Source organism: Panthera onca, chromosome A1 (assembly GCF_046562875.1).
Source record: "Panthera onca isolate mPanOnc1 chromosome A1, mPanOnc1 haplotype 2, whole genome shotgun sequence".
Classification (NCBI taxonomy): Eukaryota; Metazoa; Chordata; class Mammalia; order Carnivora; family Felidae; genus Panthera; species Panthera onca.
The window spans coordinates 14,022,194-14,046,009 of NC_138339.1; the positions used below are offsets into that span (position 1 = coordinate 14,022,194).

Below are 23,816 nucleotides of genomic sequence, written 5' to 3' on the forward strand. Positions count from 1 at the left end.
AACTTATTCGCCCTCTATTTTACCTAATCTTGAAATTCAAGGTCACCACCAGTTACCTACTAACAGGGCTGAGAAAAGGTTTCAGGTTGCTAAACACAAATCTAATCGAGTAAAGTTTAGAGATCTAATTGGCTTTATCAACCCATTTGTGAATCAGGCAGCGTCCCATCTAGCCAGTAGAGGGGAGATCCCAGGAATTGTACAAAATGGAAGGTTTTTGTAGGAAGGCCGGTAGGGCAAGGATGTTACCAGCAAAAGAAAAGAAAGGATTGTTTCGGGCAAGGTCCTCTTCCTTTAGTGCTCAGGGAAGGGCTCCTGTTTTGTGGATGACTTCATCTTCCTCAGGGGCATAGAGGGGGCCCATGTGACAGATTACTTCATTAGCACGGATGAAAATGTTCCTTACTGGCCCGGGTAAGCCTCCATTTCTAAGGGGAGGTTGAAGCTGCAGGTAGGTTAGGTCTTGAGCCCTGGTTTGGTGACTTGGCCTAGCATACATGACTCCATTTTGGGCCTGCGGTGTTCTCTTTCACGAGCTAAAGAAAGGTGAATGAAAATTTCCTGAATACCTACTCTGTGTCATGAGCTGAACTTTTCTCTCTTGTGCAAGTACTGCAGTTAATGCTATTAACAACCTCGCTCCTACCCCCCCCCCCCGCCTTTTTTTTTCTTTTGTAGGTGAGACCGAGTTTGCTGAGGTGAACTTCCCCGCCCAAGTTCACACAGCCGAACTTGGCCTGCTGACCCCATTGCCCAAGTGCTTTCTCCCCACAGGGTATATTGGATGGGGGCTCAAAACTCACTGGCCAGCCGTCAAAGCTCCATTTGAAGTAGAAGAGGAAAATCTGTTGTCTAATTCTATAAAATGGATGCTCCCGGAAAAGCATATTGTCTCAGGGAGAGTTATAAACCCAAAGCAACAATTGAAGCTTTGGTTCTGTAAGAAGGGAGTTTACAGAGCCCTACTGTGTGTCCCCCCAGTGTGAAAAGTTGCTGCAGTAACAAAGGACCACCTAAGGCCTGATGTAGGTGCGGTGGGGGGGGGGGGGGGGGCTTCTCTGCAGCTGATAACACTGCTCTTCGGTCTGGAACCTTCCTCTTCTCTGCAGACTGCTCGCGTGGTGCCCCTTCTGTGGCTAAACAGTGGCACTAATGATGGGGCTGGGGGGGAGAGCAGGGGGGGTAGGGAGGTGGGGGGGGGATATGGCTGCTGGAGAGGTTCTGGGAGGGAGAGAGGTCGCGATAATGCTAATGTATTTGTGATTCTGACAGCAAAGAGAACTCAAAGATGGCCCCGTAGGTGACGAGATTTTATTGGGGCTGACGCCACCCTGTTCTGTCCCCCCTTACCTCGGGGTTAGACCCAGCTAGGTGTTCTTCTATGCCTGTTTTCTGCTTCATGGCTCCTAATAATCATACTGGTCTTTGGAATTTTCACGTTTCAGTTTTTATCGATGAGGCAAAACCATTCGCCGACTCCCGTGTGGCTGCAAACTCCTCAGTGAGTGTCCTCTGAGCCACCGGCTTCAGTTGTACCACGTTAGCTTCTTAAGAAATACGATGCTTAGGACCCACGCTAGAGCCATGAGTTAATCTGGAAAAAGACCCCTTGGTCTGCCTCATTAACAAGGTCCTCGCGGGATTCCGCTGTTCTCAAATTTCACCACTATTGGACACGTTGTTTTTCAATTTCACCAAATAAAAAGATTTTGAATGACGTCGACACGAGGGGCAAGTTGGTCCTGAATTCCAGTTGTTTCAGTTAGAAATCGTTCCTATTCATTCATTCCGTGAGGAGATACGGATTGAATTTTTACCATAGCGGGCGTGGAGATAAAAGGCGTAGTCTTGCTTTAGGAGTTCCTGGTTGGGAACAAATACCCCTCAGTTATGTTTTTCAATCCCACAGCACTCCGGGACTCAGACCTTCAATGTTTTCTTATTATTCAGTGCCTCATTAAGTGGCCAAGAGACTCAAACTTGAAGAAGGCAAGTGTGGAGAGGGAATGCTTGGATGAGAAATATTGAGAGATCTACTCCACCTGTAAGAGTGGGGGGCCGCGTTACGAGTGACATTAAAGGTGACCTTGTGGGGCGCCTGGGTGGCGCAGTCGGTTAAGCGTCCGACTTCAGCCAGGTCACGATCTCGCGGTCCGTGAGTTCGAGCCCCGCGTCAGGCTCTGGGCTGATGGCTCGGAGCCTGGAGCCTGTTTCCGATTCTGTGTCTCCCTCTCTCTCTGCCCCTCCCCGGTTCATGCTCTGTCTCTCTCTGTCCCAAAAATAAATAAAAAAAAAAAAAAAAAAAAAAAAAAAGTTGAAAAAAAAAAATAAAGGTGACCTTGTGTTATTTAAGCTCACCATTGCGGTAGCCTCTTGAAAAGAGACAGCTTTTACTGTTTGCCTGTGGATTCAACGTGTTCTTCCTTCATTCAGCCCATGTTTCCGAAACTCTTCTTTGTTTTGCGCTAAGCATAGCACCAAGGGGGGAGAAAAGGTCAAATGCTTTGCTTAAAAAATCAAGGACCTGTAGGGGCGCCTGCCTGGCTTAGTTGGTTGAGCATCGCGTTTTGGCTCAGGTCGTGATCTCGTGGTGCGTGAGTTCAAGCCCCATGTCGGGCTCGGTGCTGACAGCTGGGAGCCTGAAGCCTGCTTCAGATTCTGTGTCTCCCTCTCTGCCCCGCTCACGTGCGGGCACACACACACTCTCTCAAAATATATATAACGGTTTTCTTTGAAAATGATTAAACTATGAGATAGCAGCAGGACTGGAAATACCACTACATTTGCTATTGGTGCCAGAACAACAAGGTACATTAAAATGTCAATATGTGGCAATTTTAAGTGGTCATAAAACGTGTGAACCAGCCCTTCGTGATTAGATATAGAAAATACTGGAAATAAAACTGGGGTTTTTCCCTGCACCGCCGGGTCTCCTCCCTTCTCCCTGGCTACTAGTCAGACTTTGTCCAGGGGACTACATTGAGCGCATCTGTTACGGCCCCAAGCCTAGGATGATCTGTCTAGTTGACCAGTAAGCCCCCAGAATATCTCAGCTTCTGGAAGTTGTTGTTTTGTTTTGTTCTGTTCTGTTTTGTTTTTCCCTGGGCTTTGTTTAATTCTGTCTCGAGAGCTTTCAGTTAGTGGCAGTCATAGGACATATTAGTTTCCCAGGTCGGTAGTGGACGGGAGGAGTGGTTCAGGAGTGATCTTAGCTTGCATTTCGTGGGTTGGTTGTGGTTCACTTACTAGCTTTATTGGCGAAAAGAACAGGTGATTCGTATGGAGTCAAATGTTAGAATGTCGCAGCCAAGACTCTTGAAAGGACCACTTCTTAAGTGCACATAAATAATGATGCAAATGCACAGCAGACTCTGAAGGAAAGCATATTAGGCTATTGACGAGAATGAATAATACATGTTTTCTGATGGTCTGCTGTGTGTGCCAGGATGTTTTAAACGGGAGGGGAAAAAAAAAAAAAACCCTCTGCATAAGGTCTGCATTCGGTCAACCTCCTATTCAAAGCCATGCTTAATGTCCTCTGTCATATTTATAGCAGCACATAAATTCAGTTGTATGGTTAAAAGTTGTAGAGTCAACTGGAGATATACTTTGAAAAATTGGTTTCCACAATATGCATTTAGTAACTTCAAAAGTCTCGCAGTGATTTGTGCGTCCTCCTCTTAATTACGTGATGGGCCCTAATGCTGTAGAATTCACCACCGTGGATGATCTCTGGAACTTGGCCATGTCTCATTTAATGGAATGGGGATTTCAGTTGTAATTTAGCATACTTATTTCTACCGCTGTGGAAAAGCTGAGCTTATGTAGCCAAATTTATACTCCTGGTTCTTTCATTTTATAAGTTTATAATTTGAAAATTGCATTTCTCAGTGTGGAGTAAGTCTGCCTTGTTTATGGAACACCCATCGTGGATTCACAACCGTGAAACAAAACCTTTGTTCTTGAGTTTTCAGATACGTGTTGAAGAAATTTGAAGAAGGGCTTTAGGTCAATGCTCCAGTAAGACTAGAGCTGTGTTACTGTTAAAGCTCCCTGCACAATACAACAGAATATACAAGGGCTAAGCAAGGATCATACAGATGGATGGCTTATTAAAGACCAAGACCAGATTGCATGATCAGGAAAGAATAAGTGTAGCAAAGTAGTTCTTAAGACTGAATGCCCTTTTTATATTTACATTGAGAATAAGGGTCTAGAGACCAAATGTGCCTTCCCTTATTTCCAAGCCTTTTATATATAATGTGATGAACCTATTTGCTTTAACTTGTGCACATCAAATTGTTTTCCGATAAGACCTCTCCAGGTTTATTGGTCACTGTGTTCATCCTTTAACACTTTAATTGATGAAATGGTTGTCCTTTTTTCTCTGTGTGCTTGAGAAATCCTAAGTGTTGTAATATGAAAGAAGCTAAGTGATACGGTAAATAACTAGAAAAATAAATACCTAGAATACTAAAAGGTAAACAACTATTTCAAATGCTCATGAGTTAACATGCCCTTCAGAGAGATCCTGTTGAGATCGTAGTGAATCTTTGTTCCGGAATAAGTCGGAGTTGACCGTATTCACTTGAAAGAGAGGGATGTGGATGCTGAGTCTGGGCACGCCACTGGCCTTGGACTTGCCCTCACTCCTTTCTCTCCCTCCCCATCTGTATAGTAAGTAAGCTTTACCAAGCCCAATTTTGACTTACTTTCTGAGCGAGTCTTCCGGAACCTTGAATAATCAGTGATTTCTCCTTCCTGTTTCTCCTTTCATTTCTTTCTTCCTTCTTTGTCTCTTCTTCTCTTCCCATATCTATTTTCTCTTCTTCCAAACCCTTACAAACTCTGTCTTGACAACATTCCAAGTTCTCGTCTTGGCTTTTGCCTTTACTGTAGCAACGCTCTTTTCTGTTGACCGTTGTGGATATCTCTCCTGGCTCCTCTTACGCTCTGTGAGCCCTTCCTGAGAGACCTGTATCTTCATTCCTCCACCCGAGTCACTCCAGAGTCAGTAGTGGGCAACTTATCCCCAGATCGAGTCACACAATTTCCCTCTTGGCCTTTTTGCAGCAGCATGCAGACCCGCCAAACTGCTTCCTGAAACCCTCTCTTCCTTCGCCTTCTGAGACGTATACTTTTTTCCCCTTTGCGACTCCTCTAAGAGCTGCTTTCCTACTTTCTGCCATTTGAGTACAAACATTCTATTAGACAGCCTTATAGATTTATATTCCATCATCCCTCTCTCCAGGTAAATACATCCTCACCTGTCTCCTCAATGTCAAGAGGGTTTTCTTACAATCTTAACTGGACTTTCTGCTTTCTTGTCTTCATCTATAGATAGTGTAGCTATCTGTCCGGGGAGGTTATCATGACGGTCGAGACCTCATGTAAGTGCCAGCGTGCTTGGGTTCACACCAACACCTCCAGAGGAATGGTTGTACGATCTTAGGTGAGCTATTGACCCACAACACGCCTTGGTTTCCTCAGGGAAAAGTGGGGGTAGTAATAAGAATTCTTTCTCCATAGGATGGATGAGACCGTTAATGAGTCAATATACAGTAAGAGTAAGTACTATGTGTATAAATACTTTTGATATTTCTACCATCTCAGACCCCATCTCCTCTATCAAACTTTCCTGATGCCCTTACTCCAACTAAAGGTTATCTCTTCTGGGAAAAGTATGGTTTTTCACCCTCTTGTAACACTTAGCTTACTCTCATTTTAATTGTCTCTGTATGTCGTCTCTCTCCTGCTAGACGAGAGGAGGTTTTTTGGTTCACTTATCTCTGTGCATGGCTCCTACTTGAACCCACCTCAAAACAGTTCTTTTCTTATTAAGATTGTCTCTTCTAGAATAATTTCTGAACATTTGAAGTTCTCGAGGCCACTCTGCATGTTGGATTCTTTTTTAAGTTTTTTTTTTTTGTTAATGTTTTATTTATTTTTGAGAGAGAAAGTGTGAGCAGGGGAGGGGCAGAGAGAGGCGGGGACAGAAGATCTGAAGCGGGCCCTGTGCTGACAGCAGAGAGCCCCATGCGAGGCTTGAACCCATGAACTGGGAGATCATGACCTGAGCCAAAGTCGGATGCTCAACCAACTGAGCCACCCAGGCGCCCCACTGCATATTGGGGCATATCTGTTCTTATCGAATATAGTTTTTGAATATGTCGTGTTTCTTCATTCTTTATAAATTCTTTTTCTTTAATGTTTGTTTATTTATTTTGAGAGAGAGAGAGAGCACACACACACTTGAGCAGTGGGGAGGGAGGGAGGGAGAGAGAATCCCAAGCAGGCTCTGCCCCAGTGTGAGGCCCCTTCTGGAACAGGGAGATCATGACCTGAGCTGAAATCATGGAATCTTGATGCTTAACCGACTAAGCCACCCCGGTGCTCTTGTAAATTCTTTCTTAAAGGTAATTTCGCCCCCTTTTCTCTTACCCTAATATTTGCTTCAGCTAACCAGTAACTTGGATATTTTTTTAGGACACAGTAATTATAAACCCAGTTGGTCTGGTGAAGAGTTTGTCTGCAGATACAATTCATGAGTTCTAACTTTGCAGGTTACCTTAAAATCAATCATGGATTGCGTTGCTTATAAACCTGTGGGAGCTTTGCAGCCCTGAATTCAGAGTGATAATTACTTGTTCAAGAGTACCGTTAATATATTCTGGCCACACATTTAACCGTGGCAGGAAGCACTGATTCGTTCTCAGCATTTGTGTGAAGCAGATGTATTTTCTTCTGATTCTGAAATGGAAACGGAATCAAAAGGAGACTCTACTTGGTCTTGATCATATCATGAAGCAGCAATCAAACCGGGAATAACACCCCAGCCTGTGACACCTGCCGTGGCATATTCATTTGTGTTGCGTTTTGCTACCTGCGTGGAGTCATCCTCATTGTAATCTGGTTGATGTCATCCTTAAAAACTCGGTTCTCGGAGTGCCTGGGTGGCTCAGTCGGTTGAGCGCCGACTTCGGCTCAGGTCACGATCTCGCGGTCCCTGAGTTCGAGCCCCGCATCGGGCCCCTGTGCTGACAGCTCAGAGCCCGGAGCCTGTTTCAGATTCTGTGTCTCCCTCTCTCTGACCCTCCCCCATTCATGCTCTGTCTCTCTCTGTCTCAAAAATAAATAAACGTTAAAAAAAAAAAAATTAAAAAAAAACAAAACAACAACAAAAAAAAACTCGGTTCTCCTGGTTGGAGATGAAATGGTTAATTAATCCAGATTTGCATTTTCAGAATAAAAATCTCGGCAATGGATGGGACCTTTGTACGTCTTGTATAGGAGGTGCCTAGATATTATTAGCACAGAGAAAGAAGACATAAATAGGAATAGCATGTGAAGTTGTAAATATAGTCACTTTTAGATCATATGGGAGAAATTCTATATTAGTCTTTTTTTTTTTTTGGTTTGGTGTGGTCTGGTTGTATATACCAGTTAAGTATACCAGTGATTTTCCCTGTCACAGACTTGTGATGGTGTTCACTGACGTAGTGACACAAACGCGAACATATTAGTAAGAAATGCAAGTGGGTGACATTGTGGAGTATGTAGTGGTTGGAGAGAGAACACAGTGCATGTAATCCCCCGGGGTTTGGGGGTAGCGAATGCCCGGAAACTATGTCATTATGCAAGGCTGCATTTTCTGAAGAGCGACACTGCTGTAACTGGGGCTTGCAGTTTTGTTCCAAAGACTGGGGCGACGCTAATGGATACTGACCAACCGAGGATTACTGAAACGAAGATTCGACAATTGTAAGGGGCGGCCCTGTGCAAATCGAGACATCGAAAATTCAATACGTGGGCTAAGATAAATACTAATACTTAATGGCCAGTAATTTTGCTCGCTACCAAGATGCAGACGGGTTCTTGAAAGCTATTTGGAGGGAGTGGGGGACGAGCGACAATCGGTGGCCTCAAAGGACTGAAATCTCAAAGTCGGTCGTGACAGTGCTTCTTTGCTTCTCTTACTCAGAACCCCTTTTGACCCAACATTTCTCCTTTCCTCTCTCATCTGCACCCAACCAGACTCTTTAGTAAGTGTTTTAGTTCAGGGTCTGAAGAAAGGAAAGAGTAAATGAGAGCTCCCAGAAACCCTACGGTGACTATAGGAACAACTTCCATAATGGTGAAAATATCGATTAGATTCTATCCAGGTAACTAGGGCTGTGCCTTCCTATGTTTTAAAACATTGCTAGTTTTTTGTTGTTTTTTTTTTTTACTAAAACCAAAGGCAGGGGGTCAGGGCCTGTGTTTTCGCGTGGTAGGAGCCAGAGGATTTGAGAGCCTCAGTTCTAGAAGAGGGAGAATGTCTTCTGTCTATGGGGAGGACTGAGCAGCAAGTCAGCTCAAGGGCTCCACGCACCCAAACTGAGCCCCTTTCTGAGCATTGGAGAACAGAGAAACTATTTTCATGGGCTCCCTGATTCAAAATGCCACTCACCGTGGAGTCCAGGTAGAAACCTTACACAGCTAGATACTCTCATTCTTGGGTGCCCGGAAGGTATCTTGCTAGAAAAGCTGGCTGCGGTTTCCATGAGTAAAAAAGATGCAGATAAAGATTGGATCCGCTGGAGGAGTAGATTTTCAGAAGTGGTAGAGCGAGGGCGGAGAGACTTGATTCAAAATAAGAAACTTCCTCTCTGATCTCATTCTCCTCACTCTTGCCCTTGCTCTCTCTTTTATGTGAACATAGTCAATCTTTGCCCTTACTGTTTTCAAGTCACCATGACCTCGTGCCGACCATGACCTCCCAAAGCAAAGTTGGCATTTAAAACCTGTAACTGGCCTGAACTCTTTCTCAACTTACAAACTCCCAACAAAGTCTTGTAAAATGTTGCTTTCTGTAGCTTTGTAAAAAGTTGATGCGTCCGTCCTAATTTTGTTTTGTGTCATTTGTCCCTGACAATAAATGTAGAAATGAATTCCTGCTTGACTAAAAAAGTAAAACAAAACAAAACAACACCTGGGGCGCCTGGGGCGCTCAGTCGGTTAAGCGTCCGACTTCGGCTCAGGTCATGATCTCACAGTCCGTGAGTTCGAGCCCCGTGTCGGGCTCCGTGCTGACAGCTCAGAGCCTGGAGCCTGCTTCTGATTCTGTCTCCCTCTCGCTCTGCCCCTCCCCTGCGCATGCTCTGTCTCTCTCTGTCTCAAAAAAAATAAAATAAAAAAAAAATAATAATAAAAACATTAAAAAAATTAAAAAAAACAATTCATGAGAGATTTCTTAGATAAAACTGTTTAATGAGGTTCTGAACACATAAGAAAATTCAGAAAAAATACAGACCTTTATAAACAAATGGAATTTTTTTTCCTTGAAAGAAATATCCCATATTTCTGTGCTCAAACACAAAACAAAAATGGTTTTACCCAAAGTAAGTGGTGTAAGTGATTGTAAGTGTTTGTGTGTTAAGCTCTTCAGACTTCTCAAGTCTGAAGGAAAAGAGAATGAGTCCTCAGCTACAACCTTCAACTTTAGCAATATTCAGACCACTTTTGTGGTACTGGACTATCTTAATATTTATTCTGTCTCAAGAATTCTACCCTTTTCCATAAAATTCAAGTTACTTTTTTTCCCCATGGTGGTGGCAAGAGAATAATTTCCACCTGGTGCAAGTTTCTGTTTTATAAATGCTTTTTTTTATATGCAGGAAACTGGTTACTTAAATAGTCTTCCATAACTAACTGAATTTTAATATATATGTATATTTATATAAATTTAATATACATAATATATTATTATCACATATATAATATATATATATAATATACATATATTATATAATATATATATATAATTTATTTAAGTAAACTCTATACCCATCATGGGACTTGAACTCAAGACCCTGAGATCAAGAGTCCCATGCTCTACCAACTGAGCCAGCCAGGAGCCCTTAACTTATATATTTAAATGATTCTCACAGGATATAGGATGGGACAAGGAAATTGTTTTAATTTGGCTTCTGAGGCTTAGTAATCCTTCTATGTCACTATTGTTCTATTTAAGTCACTGACTTTTGCTTTTGAGTTTTAGGTGGATATATTGTTGTAGCAAATTGAACCTAAGAAGTCTTCCCACATGGTTTTCCTCAACCAACACTCAACTGCAAGTCATGTTAGCTTCAGGGGCCTGTGATGGATCTTCCATAGATTGACTTAAATTCTATTGAAAAGATAGTTTTAAAATATTTTTAGCATTGCATAAAAGGGGAGATGGTTAGCGTTTGATTGTTTCTAGAAAGTGCTTCTTCTTAGAGTTTGGCATAGGGGACGTCTTGGCCAGCAGAACCACCAAGGGTTGGTAGATGACCCATCAAAAGTAGGTCAAGGGAAACAACTGAGCGTCTTCTATAAACACAACGCGATGAAATAGTTCTGCATGAGCAAAACTAACGAAGCGTAATTTTTCTGACAGTTACGTCTTCATCCGAAGTGTTTTCAGGGTTCAGTTCTGCCCCCACCCATTACTTAAGGAGCTGACGCATTATTGTGAAAACATATCCTAAGTGTAATTGAAAACATCAGAAAATGTTTTTTGGTCAATACTTGGATGTTGTTTTGTAAGTTTTTATTTCTAACTTTTAACAAGTTTCACGTGTGTTGAAGGTACGTACATTAATTATATCTACAAAGAAATCGAAGTATAGCAGGAAACCAACTGGATGTCAGTCTTCAGGGTGCAAGGTGGTGTGTAAGTTTTTATGATAATAATTAGCAGGAATATAGAGCTTTACTGATGGCTTTCATCTGTTCAAGCTGCTATAAGAAAGTATCATAGACTGGCTGACTTATAAACAACAGGAATTTATTTCTCACGGCCCTGGAGGCAATAAAATTCCAAGGTCAGGGTGTAGCATAATTGGGCTCTGGGGCCTAGTGCCGACTTCTTCCTCTGTCCTCACGCGGTGGGAGGGGCTGAAGCGCTCTGTGGGGTCTCTTATAAGGGCACCTATCCCATTCATGAAGGCTCCATGCCCAGGACCTCCCAAAGGTCCTGCTTCCTAATACTGTCACCTCAGAGATGAGCTTTCACCTTACGAATTTGGGGGAGGACACAAGCATTCCGACCATAGCACTGATCATAACCCATTTTTCACACACATAGCATTTTGTTAGTGTCACAAGCCTTCATAAAATATATGCACACATTTCCACCTTCCCCACCAAGAGCACGAGCTTTAAATATCTTCATTTTACTGAATAGGAAATTTGAGACCCAGAGGGGAAGGTGATTTGCTCAGACTCTTAAGCAAATTATTGACAGCTGGGACCAGCACTCTGCGTGCTTGCCATTTTTAGCAAACTTTCATACTGAGTGCGAGGGGGCTTGTTTTTGACGCGTCTTAAAAGATTTATAACTTACTTAACCTTTTTCTAAGTGACATTTTGTCCTCAGCCCTTCTGCCTTCATTGTCTCAAAATGAAAGACCAGATTTTAATTCAGGAGGCTAGGAGGCTATGCTGATGGTAGATTGGTTTGTTTTAAGGTAAGAAAAAAATGTAGGTGGCCATCAGGAAAGTTCTGGATGCGCTGATCATATTAGCGTTTGTAAGAATTGTTACTTAATGAAATTAAGTGATAATTCAGCTCTGTACAGAGGTGATTTTGACCCGGTGTGCCCTGAGGGTTGTGTGTACAAAATAAACATGACTTAGGTGATTTGAATGGCTAAGAAGCATCTTCCACGTTCCCTGATAGGCTCTCTGGAGTGAAAGGAACAAAGACTTGGGAGAACCTTGTAGGGGAGATCATCTCTATTAGAGTATGTTGACTACAACATAACCTTTCAAATTATTTCTTGCCCTTAATCCCCCAAACAAAAAATTTTTTTTTTTTTTATGTAAAATTTAAGCTGTCAAGAGTCAGAATCATTTTTTTAAGGTTTGCTATAGTGGCGATATATGGGGTCACATTTCTTTTCTTTATAGATATGTATAGTCTTCAACTTCATAGTTGAACATGAGCTTGTAAGCAGGATTTTGTTTTATATAAAAAAAGGGCTTGTCAGCTTCAAGATTCAACAGGATGTTTGGAGAAAGAATTACAATCTAATTTTTAGGCCATTTATTACTTTACTTCATGTACCTATTTCTGAGGCCTGAACCCATCATCTTACCTTGCCTGCCTAGCTAGGGAGTTGTTCTTTCACGTGCCTTCATCCGCTTGAAGACGTTAGAGAAACACACCTTTGGAATTTTCATGGAAGTTCATGAGTATACACGGTCGTTTATTAGGAAAAGTCATTAGCTGCCAACAAAGAAACGTGTCAGTTGCTTTGATCAGCGAACTGTGCTAGAGTGACCCTTTCTCTCCTCTTTTCACCAACAAGCAGAACTTGAATTCTCTGGAATATTTGTTTATAGCCACGTGGGATTAATTAACTAGAGAGAGGTTTGCTTTTATTGGGGAGTAAGTCACAGGACAGCTGTGGGAGATTTCAAACACCATGTTAGGACCTTAAAAGTATGAAAGTGTTGGTACTTGGTAAAAGAAAAAAAGTCCTCCACAGAAAGCTGGGAAAAAAGGGGGCATTTGACAGTGTGACCTTCCCTCCTAAGCAATTTGTTTAGCTTATTAGCTGCGCTAAGGCGTCGATCAGGTTTTTGGCCTTCCACGTGTATTATAGGCAATAAATGAATTTTAACTGCAGAATTTGGGGTCTGCCTTCATCCCGATGACTGAAACGGAATTTTCCCTTGTTTCCTTGGAACAAATGATGAATAGATGGTAGGAGGATGAAATAATATTTCTTCCGTGGTCGCTCTGGTACCCAGCTCAAATTACGAGTCATTAGATTTGGTGACCGGTCTATAATTTTTACTTCTGTCTAGAAAATAGTTTCTTGCTATCACAGACTGTTGATGTTTTTAAAAAGACTTGTAACCCCTTGAGAATCTTAAGTGCATAGAACATTCACATCCAAAGAGTAGACAAATTTACTCTCAGCAACATGATGACAACAGATAGGTGCACCAACTTCTTTTCCGCATCCACCCGGTCGGCAAGAGCAAGCTTGAAACGCACGTCCCAAAAATCTTCTTGGTGACGTTTCAAAATATTGTTAAATCGTCTTTTGATTACTGTGCCTGTGTGTGTGGGGCCCATGTTCTACTATTCTCGTGGGGTTTACAAGCACAGACCTAGCTAGGAATCGCAAAATTAAATGACGGGGAAGGGAATTTAACGTTTCTTGCAGGCCCATGAAATGTCAAACGTTATACCGATGCTTCACACGAAATTCCCCGAAGGTTGACATTTTTTTTTTATTTTTTTCTGTAGAGGAAATGGAAGGACAATGAGGTTAAGTGACTTGCAAGGATTCAGGGCAGGTGTGCTGAGGAGTTGGGATTCATTAGCAACATCTTAGGAGTCACCCATGACGCAACATGCGGGCACTCCGTGAAATAATTCTTGTACAGGATTTTCCAGATTTAACACAGTGCAGTCTCTTCGGTTGTTGTTGGCCGCTAGTTATTTTCTATGCCACGTTGAAGCCGTTAGCGTGTAGTTTTGGCCCCGGTGACATCGAATTGTCTTGTAATTTTAAAGGACAACTCTGGTAAGAGATCAACTTAAGTGTCTGGTTATTGTATCCACACTATGAGGTCAGTTCAGTGCATCAGCATTGGTCTGAGTTTTTAATGGCTAGTGAATGTTCCAGATGTGGAGAAATGCAAAGGTAGGCTTAGCCTTCACCGTAGCTCAGATTGAGGTTTAAATCATTTCCAAGGGGGATTATTTGCTGCTGATTTTTTATTTTAACTGCTTTTTTTTTTTTTTATAGCTTAGATGTTTCAACTCACAACTTGCTACAGCAACTGATTTCTCTCAAAATTAGAATGAAAACTATGAGAGAAGTAATTAAAACGCATACCCACTGCTCTCCTTATTTTTTTAAGGATACTGATACAAAGCTCCACTGACAAATGGGGTGATGAAAAGTTTATGGGCAGAGAGTATCTGAAGTTCAGAATTTCATCATTATCTTGACAACATCTTGAGTTCTGAGTCACCCCACGTCGGCACCAACCTTGTGACCCAGGGTGGGTAACATTCCTGAGATGAGCTCTGTCCTGTGAGAAGCTTGCTCATGAACTTCCCTCTGACCTCTTGGATGGTGCCTTCTCACCTTACATGCTGGATTTGGCTTTTGCTTCTAGTCCTGCCCCATGACCTCCGTTAGTTAGAATTTCCATATGGGTAAGAGGATACTAATGGTATACTTACTACATTGTGGTACTATTGAGAAGGTTAAATAAAATAATCTCGTAATGTGTTTAGGATTAGGATTGTGCTCGACACGCAGGAAACGGTTAGATTTTAAACTGTAATTTTAATTTACCCCTCGGCATATGCAAGGTTTTCACCCCTGTGGTCTTGGGAAATAACCAGACTTCCCTGCTTTTCCAGGGTTCTGGTGGATTCTATAAGCCTCCCTCTGATACCCCACTATAACTAATGTAAGAAAATTAGCAAAATGTAGGGGCATTTATTAACTTTGTGTTTGAAAAACAAATAGGGTTGGAGACTTTCTTACAACTTGATTATGTACATTCATTTCCTGCCCAGAAATGAATCACAGCTGGGTTTAAAGAATAGAAAGTGGCCCTGTGTTTCAGAAAACCAATTTTAGTAACACAGATTTTAGGTTTGTAGACCAACATAGCTTTAAGCCTCTGGGGATAGCTATATAGAATTTCATGCTGTGTATGTCAAAAAGAGGCACCCCTATGTTATGTGCAGAATGCACACCACATTTCCACTCTGTCTTCTATTCCGTGACTTCTAAATTGGCGTATAGGTTTCTATGATAGAATTGGAGAATATATAGAAAAGGCAGGCCTGTCAGGTTTTCCGTTTCTTAGCTCTAACCTAATGAACCAGAATAGATCTTGAAATATCAGAGCTGAAATTATTTTGACATTCCTGCATACTGGCTAATTGAGAACTCAATGAAAGAGTTGTAAACGACAACTTAAGACACTAGTCCAACTTATCTCTTTATGTTTTCACTTATTGCTTTGTGGTTGTTTAGGAGATTAGAGTGGGTTTAATTGTATTTTTACCCTATATGTTTGCCCCCACTTCTGAGGGAGAAATAACCAAAAATTAAGTCAAATAGATCCCATTGGATATCCGAAGTGGATCATGACCAAAAGCCATTCTTTTTTTTTTTAAAGCTACATAAGATAAATTCTTTCTTTCATAACATAATAAAGGCCTTCCTTCAGACTAGGAACATTATTTTAGTCATCTTTCAGCTTATTGCTTTTTCCCTCCTTCAACCATTAAATGCATTCCAGACAGGAAATTCACATATAGAGTGGAAATGAGCAGACAGAGACGAATTTTGACCAAAGCATAGCACTCTCCTACCCAACACCCTGCTTTGAAATAAGATAAATGTAGATTATTTCACGGTCATGAATTACGATTCCAAGAAGTGTAAGGAATAAAATTTTCTGTTCTAAATGGATGACATTAGTGACAAAAAAAAAAAAAAAAAAAGGTGACTGGGCAACAAGAATGTTCTAATTCTGCCTCCGCTGGTGCCCAGGGCAAGGCCTTCTCTCTCCTGGACTTTTCTTAATGGTGAGGACTGAAGAATACATGTACATTCAATCTTTTCCATGCTTCATCAAGGAAAAGCAACCAAATTTCCTCTAAAGAGCAACAGGTCAGTGGGTTCCCACTGATATATGATGGCATAAACATGCACTTGAAAAAAAAATAGCATGCCCGCTTATTTCTGGCAATGGTTCTAGACTGAATTTATTTATACATTTATAATTTATTATTTATTTGGATTTGCTTTCATACTACGGAAGAAAAATTGAGGGTTCAAATACAATCACAGAGTCTGAGGCCAGAATCAAAAGCCCCTAGGAAGTTGGGGACTTCACTCGGAGTGAAAAAGCCTGTTAATGACCATTGAGTTAGTTGGAATTCTAATCAGGTTATTGATTATGATAATTGATAATGAAGGCCATTTTCATATTGCTATGGAAGTATGTAAGCCAAAAATACCTGGAAAAGCAATGAATACAAGTCTGGAACAACTGACAAAGCAAATATAATTAGAGACACTACGTAAGCTTTTCATTTCTTGGGTGGTAGTTTTCCTTTAACCGGTCCCGCTCGATAATCAGAAAGGCCACATGCTGCTTGTCTTTGGAGATGTGTGTGCCGATATGAGCATGTAGCTGAATAGCTTCGTTGGAGAAGAGTTGGTAGTTTGAGATTCTTTTCTAGGAATTTGTCATTTGTGCTTGATTACAGCTGTGCCATTTCTCTGGCAAGTATTTTAAGATTATGGAGCCTCTTCCGGGCTGCACTATGGATCTAAAATGGCTGCCTCTGGGGGCGCCCGGGGGGGGGGGGGGGGGGTTCAGTCGGTTAAGGGTCAGACTTCGGCTCAGGTCACGATCTCCCGGTTTGTGAGCTGGAGTTCGAGCCCCAGGTCCGGCTCTGTGCTGCCAGCTCAGAGCCTGGAGCCTGCTTCCGATTCTGTGTCTGTCTCTCAATGATAAATACACGTTAGAAACAAATTAAAATAAGATAAATTGGCTGCCTCTGCCATTTTGTACACAAGCGTTCACTAGTGTTTGCGTTGGACGTCGGAAAGCAGACAAGAAACAAATACTGCGCCCCTTCTCTTTTCGATGGACACGCTTAGCGTTTCATCACGGATTCTTTGATCTCGGTTTATTATTTCCTCTACTTGCTGCAACCAGACACTCTCTAACTGGGCTCTTTTTCAGATTCACTTTTTTGTCATTTTTAACTGTGGCAAAATATGAAATTGACTGCAGTAACCTGTCTTAAAGGGTACAGTTCTGGGGCTCTTGGGGGGGGAGGGCTCAGGCGGTTAAGTGTGGGACTCTTCATCTGGCTCAGGTCACGATCTCATGGTTTGTGCGTAACCTCCAGACGGGGCTGGGCTCTGCCCTGACGGGGAGGGATTTTCCCTCTCCCTCTCTCTCTGCCCCTCCACTGCTCACGCTTTCACTGTCTCTCTCAAAATAAATAAATAAACTTAAGGAATAAAGTGCACAGTTCAGTAGCGTCCGGAGCTGTTTCCTTTGTAAACGGAAGCTTCTTTTACTTTTCCTACTGAGAAGCATCTTGGTCCATGCTGGCTGCTAAACAGTCAGACCCGGTGGCTCGTAAATAGAAGGTTCCTTCTCAGAGTTGTGCAGGCTGGGAAGTCCCAGGTGGGGGTGCAGGCAGGTGTGGTGAAGGGAAAGCCCGCTTCTGACTGGTCGTGATTGGTCCACTGGCTGCTCCTCACGTGGGGAAAAGGCTGGGGAGCCACGTGGGGGTCCCGTCTGCAGTCCCGCCCGCGAGGGCCCCACCTTCGGGTCCTAATCGCCTCGCAGAAGCCCCACCTCCTGGTGCCATCGTCTCAGGGCGCGGGGTTAGGATTTCAGCCCGCCAGGTCAGGGGTGGGGAGGTGCGCAAAGCCATTCCCTCAGGAGCCACCAGTAACGCTTCTGTGTTGTGTCGTGTTGTGCTGTGTTACAGAACTCCAAGATGGGAGGCAAGCTGAGCAAGAAGAAGAAGGGGTACAATGTGAATGATGAGAAGGCCAAGGACAAAGACAAGAAGGCCGAGGGTGCAGGCACCGAAGAGGAGGGAACCCCGAAGGAGAACGAGGCCCAGGCGGCCGCCGAGACCACAGAGGTGAAGGAGGGCAAGGAGGAGAAGCCGGACAAGGATGGCCAGGACGCGGCCGGCAAGCCCGAAGACAAGGAAGGCGACAAAGACACGGCCGCGGCCAAGGAAGACGCCCCGAAGGCGGAGCCCGAGCAGACGGAGGCGGCGGCCGAGGGCAAGCCCGAGCCCCCGAAGGCCGCCGAGCCCGAGCCTGAGCCCGCGGCCGCGGCCGGCGACGCCCCCAAGGCCGCGGAGCCCGAGGCGCCCGCGGAGGCCAAGGCCGACGACAAGGGCAAGGAGGCCGGGGAACCCACCAAGACTGAGGCTCCCGCAGCTCCTGCCGCGCAGGAGACGAAAAGTGACGGGGCCCCGGCTTCAGACTCAAAACCCAGCAGCACCGAGGCTGCGCCGTCGTCCAAGGAGAGCCCCGCAGCCACGGAAGCACCCAGTTCCACGGCCAAGGCCCAGGCCCCCGCAGCCCCCGCGGACGAGGTCAAGGCGGCCGAGGCGCCCGCCAGCTCCGAGCAAACCGTAGCAGTCAAGGAGTAACAAGGACAGCCTATGGAAACCGAGTCTGCTTCCACCGCCTGTCTCTCTCTCTCTGTGTCTCTCTCTCTCTGTCTCTCTCTCTCTCTCTCCTATACTAACTCGTTTCAAATCCGAAGTAATGATATGTATTGCCCAAGATTAAAGAAAAAAAAAAAAGGATGTTGTCCCATCGAGGGAGGGAGGGGGTGGGGAGAATCCAAATAGTATTTTTGTGGGGAAATATCTAATATACCTTCAGTCAACTTTACCAATCAGTCCTGGATTTTAAAGATCAATGTCTGAAAGTACAGTACAATTTTTGTACCTGAACTGCTGTCACAGGCACTCCGCCGCTAAGATCCGAATATCTTGTCTTCTGCAAGGGGGTCGGGAGTGATGCGTTTGATTCTGCCCACAGGGCCTAGGCCAAGGCAATCAGATCTTTCGGAAAGCAGTATTTTCTGTGTGTTTCTTTTTAATTTACAGCTTTTCTTATTTTGATATTTTTTTAATGTTGTGGATGAATGCCAACTTTCAGACAGCCCTCTTAGCCTGTCCACACGTATCTCGATGCCAAGACTCCATTCTTCCTCCCCAGGTATTTTTGGGAGTAACAAACATTCTCTCATCCTACTTAGCCTCCCTAGATTTCTCATGACGAGTTAATGCATGTCCGTGGTTGGGTGCACCTGTAGTTCTGTTTATTGGTCAGTGGAAATGAAAAAAAAAAAAAAAAAAAGTCTGCCTTCATTGCAGTTCTGGTTTCTCTTCCATTCTGTGTCACAGGCACCAACACACCGCTCATTGGAAAATGGAAAAAAAAATAAAAATAAAAAAAAAACAAAAAAAATGTACAATGGATGCATTGGAATTATATGTAATTGTATAAATGGTGCAACAGTAATAAAGTTAAACAATTAAAAAGAAGTAATGAGGACTATTGGTTTTCTTTTATGGCCCCTTCCTCCTTGGTTATTACCTCAGTAGAGAATAGAGCGCGCTCTTGGGCATTTTCCCGGAGGTATTTGGATAGAAGTATAAAGCGGTATGTTCTCACTTTGGTGAACATTATCTGTTTAAAAAATTAGCTGGTGGATCAGTGTCACTAAATTATCTTGGAGAGGCTAAACTAAAAAGTGACTCTGGATATATACCTTATAACATGGATGTTATTAATTTTCTTAGAACAAATGTGTGTGTGTGTATATATATATATATATATATAAAGTTTATTAAGTTTATTTATCTATCTATATATATATATATGAAGTTTATTAAGTTTATTTATCAATATATATATATTAAGTTTATTTACTTTGAGAGACAGAGCATGAGCAGGGGAGGGGCGGAGAGGGAGGGAGAGACAGAATCCCAAGCAGACTCCACGCTGTCAGTGCAGAGCACGACTTGGGGCTCCATCCCACAAACCATGAGATCGTGACCTGAGCCCAAATCAAGGGATGGACAGTCAACTGACAGAGCCACCCAAGTGCCCCCGGAACAAGTATTTTTGAATAAAACAAGAAGCCGTAAGCAGAGTTGATCTTGAAGGCTGGGAAAGAGAATTAGAAGATCCTATGGAAAAATATCATATATTATGTACGTTGTGAAAACACTGATGATCATATTATTTTAGCCCTTTCCTTATCATATTCATGACAAAGCCTGGACAGAGGACCCAAGGGCTGTGAGGAGGCAGTGAGATAGCAGCTCTGTGAAATCCAAGTGTGGAACAGGAGTTCATGGTGACCGGATTCCTCTGTTGGTTTTGCCACTAATGTCTTGTATGACTTTTCAGTCTCTTAACCTCCAGGTCTCCCTGTGTTACCTACAAGAGGGTGAAGGCTTTATGATCTCTAAGGAAAGACCCTTGTCACTTCGGAAATATTTAGTAATTTGTATATATGCCTGGTAATAATGTTATAGGATGGATAGATAGCCACCAACGTATGTGTATGTGACTTCAACTTCATCCTTGATTTCTCCCCCAAAGCTTGTTCTGATTCCATATATTCTGTACATGGGGAAAGGCTTGGAGAACTGGCAGAAGCAGTGACTTTTAGAGTGTGCTCATCCATCTGTAACACAAGAAAATAAGGAATTGTCTCTTGAATCTCTTGGTAGTAATTTGGGTCTTTTCCAACTGGATTCTAGAAGCTAAATCTCAGATGTAAACCCCTTAAAAATGAACTTAACCCTAGTCACAGAAAGCTTTCTCATGATTGAATCAGTTAAACAACAGGTTTTGGCAAGGAGTGGCATTGGGTGGTAATTAATCAGAGTAACAAATACGATTTCACACCCTACCATAGAAAAATTTCTATGGAACTTGTGAAGGGCTAGTACACGGGGATTATTAATTCTCAAAGAGACTTAAGTGATACAGCAGATACAGACGAACCTGGTGCTGTCCCTGTGGGTTAAAGAAATTGGCCCCAGTTAACTTCTGAGTGATCTGTCGTGTGTACCACACCTAAGATGTTGTCAGAGGATAATTCTGGAAGAAGAAATGGTGAAACCGAATACTGGGCAAATATTATACCTCTTGGGTTCAATTCATGCCTATGATCGCCTTTGGGGACTTTTGGTTCTTGTTTCTATAGTGAAATGAATTTGAATTCTTAATGCTTGAGAGCACAGCATACAAGAAAGACGTAAACACCTTAACCACCAAGCAACTGTTTTAGGTAGGAAAAAAAGCAGAGGAATGCCCAGGTTGTTACAAGGTGTCCGGGCATATATAAAATAGCTTGGGGGCAGGTTGGTAAGGGGTGGTGGGGAGATCACAGATTCAGTGAACCTTGGGGGACATTTATACGGTTACTAATATTAAATACTGTGCATTTCTTACAGATAAATGTCATCGGTGGAAGCAATATGTTATATAGTCACTGTCTTTTCATCCCCTTTTTTAATTAAAAAATTCGCTAGGTTTTTTGGTGATTAGAATAATCAAATCAGCCTCCTGAATTAGTGTTTATTACAATAAATCACTGTTCAGGGATAAGTGAAACTAAGGAGACATTTTTTCTCAGTTTTCTTACACTTAGATGTGTTGGGTAACGTATAGAAGAATTAAAATCTGAACCAAGTATGCATTTTTTTTTTCTCTTTTCTGACTCTACTCAAACTGTGTGCAAGCAATTAAAGACCATCATGAATGTGCTCACCAAAATATTTAAATCCGACTTTTAACCTAACTATGGCTCATGACATCAAATTTTACCATTCTTAAGAAAACCTAAGATGTAGTCTGAAATCAGATATTCAGCAGAAAGTGTCGTATGTGTGGGAGTATTTGGCCCAGCCAGGAAGGGAACAATTGGGCAATCCATGTTAAATTTGGATTAACCTAGATTGTTCCCTCCTCGTGAAAAATATAAAATGAAGGGAATGCAATACCCAGGCTGTGCTTTGCAGTCAAGTCAGCACTGTTCGGGCCTCACCACCTACTTGGCCCGCTAGCTCCCATGAGTACAGCGTCTCCTCTGAAGAACGAAGGGTTCCAGGGTCTAATACCTGTTGGGGACCTATGTGCATACTGCAAAGAGGAAACACAGGAACCAAAATGAACTAGTCCGAGGTTACCAGCTATGTCCCTCCACCCTGAAGGTCCTATCTAGTAGCTGACACTGACTCTGCATGATGGGAACGGAGCCAAATCCCAAGAACTGGGGAGCACCAGGCATCCCGGAGTGGCCCTACCTGGCCTCAGCCCTAGAAGACCGTCTTCAGCCTGGGACTTCCCATTGAGGCAGAGGTCACACATGGTCATGATACAGGAACACCATTCCCCATTCTTGGACAGTCCCCTATCTTTCAGTGGGGTCAAGACCCAGGGTCTAGCGTACAACAGGGGATTGGTGATCAACTTGGGTGCTGGCAAGATCTAGACATTCAGCTGCCTGAATTGGGTAAGTTGGGAAGTGCCAGCAGCTACGCACAGTTTGTTTTCATAGGGCATCCGAAATCCTTAATCTTCATCACATGAAACATCAAGGCATAATGAAACACCCTATCTTCATTGAAGGCTTCACCCAACGTACCACTTAATGTCCACTGTCAGAGTTGGCTTTGGGACACTCCTTTACAGACAGAAGGCTGTGACACACAGCCGATTTGAGTCAAGTGGGGACTCAGATTTTATGGGGAAAAATTTGCTGTTTGTGAAATTTACTATTTTGGTGACGAACTTGTCTCAAAATTGATGAGGTTAATCTTCATTCTTTTGATTTCTAGTCTGCTTTTTGAGAGTAACCGTGGGGTAATTTTGATCGTTACTTTGTAACTAATTTCCTCCATATGGAAAGCTGAATGCTCAGAAGATAATTTTAAGAATATACCAAAAAATGCTATCGCTAACCAGTTGTGATATTAGTCACATGAGCTCTTATATGCATCCTCATAAAAGGAGACAAGATTTGCTTCATTTATAGCTGACACTGTTTTTGGCCTGCCAAGTAGTTAATATTTTAAGCATTTAGTTCAGGGGCTGCTATTTAGCCAGGGTGTTATTGTTATTATTATTATTATTGATTTATTTTTATCTTTTACCCTCTCTGCTAATGGAAAAGTGAAAAGGGCCACGCAGGGAGTTTTTCGTGAAGACACATGCCTTTGGTTTAAAAACAACGATAACAACAAAAACTATTCCTTACCCTGAGCCTGTATGTTTCATGCCCTCTTAATGATAGAGATTTTTCTTATTAATGTATGAAATCTCAAAGTCCCAGAAACCATTGTTTTATTTTTTATGTGTTTTTAAATTTTTTTAACCTTTATTTTTGAGAGACAGAGAGAGACAGAGCACGAGTTGGGGAGGGGCAGAGAGAGAGGGAGACACAGAATCCGAAGCGGGCTCCAGGCTCTGAGCCGTCAGCACAGAGCCCGACGCGGGGCTCGAACTCACAGACCCGGAGATCAAGACCTGAGCCCGAGTCTGACCTTCAACCAACTGAGCCACCTTCCGAAACCATTGTTTTCATACATTTCTGAGTCTTTCTCAGTCTTCATTTTATGAAGAGCAATTTTCTTTCTCCATCTGTATTCTTCTATTCATATACATACTTAAGTAAATTCCCAGAGTATCTTTTTGAAAAACAACTAGAATCTTTAAAAAGAACACTCAGTGTGACTGTGCACACCGAAACAATCCATCAAACACCAATATCATCTATCTCCATCTCATGGACACTTGACCTTCATATTTTTTAAGGTCCAAATATCACACGTGTTACTCATTTTTCTCCCGGTAAAGGGCGGTTTTATGTTTCTCCTGAGCTGCTCTCTGAGTCCAGAAAGTTCGCTTGTAATATCACTCATTTATAAATTAATTGGGCCTCATATAAAATGGATCCAAGCCTTTTGTTTTAGCTCCCCCAGGAGCTAATTCAACGTGTTCGATGGTCAAATGACAAAACGATGAAGCGTTGGGCACCCATTTAGAATCATTTAGAGAATGTGCTCATTTGCTCTCTTCACATATGTTTTTGCTTAGGTGGCCCAGGATTTAAGAGAGTGTGGGTAAAGGGGCCTCAATAAAAGTGCTGTTTGGGGAACTTCTCATCTTTTCCTAATTCTGAGTCAGAGTTCCAGATAATGAAAGCAAAGCCTGTTAGGCTGCAGG

General features: G+C 42.7%; 1 protein-coding gene across 3 annotated transcripts in view; it reads left to right on the top strand.

Moving 5' to 3' along the window:
- The window catches only part of BASP1 (brain abundant membrane attached signal protein 1), a 57,052-nt gene extending 38,012 nt beyond the window's left edge, over nucleotides 1–19,040 (top strand). For all 3 annotated transcript variants that reach the window (XM_060634388.3, XM_060634387.3, XM_078444531.2), the window contains exon 2: nucleotides 17,531–19,040. In XM_060634388.3, the coding sequence (XP_060490371.2) occupies nucleotides 17,540–18,211 (672 nt within the window). In that variant the 5' untranslated portion in view covers nucleotides 17,531–17,539 and the 3' untranslated portion in view covers nucleotides 18,212–19,040. The remainder of the gene's footprint in view (nucleotides 1–17,530) is intronic.
- Nucleotides 19,041–23,816: the final 4,776 nt, after the last annotated feature.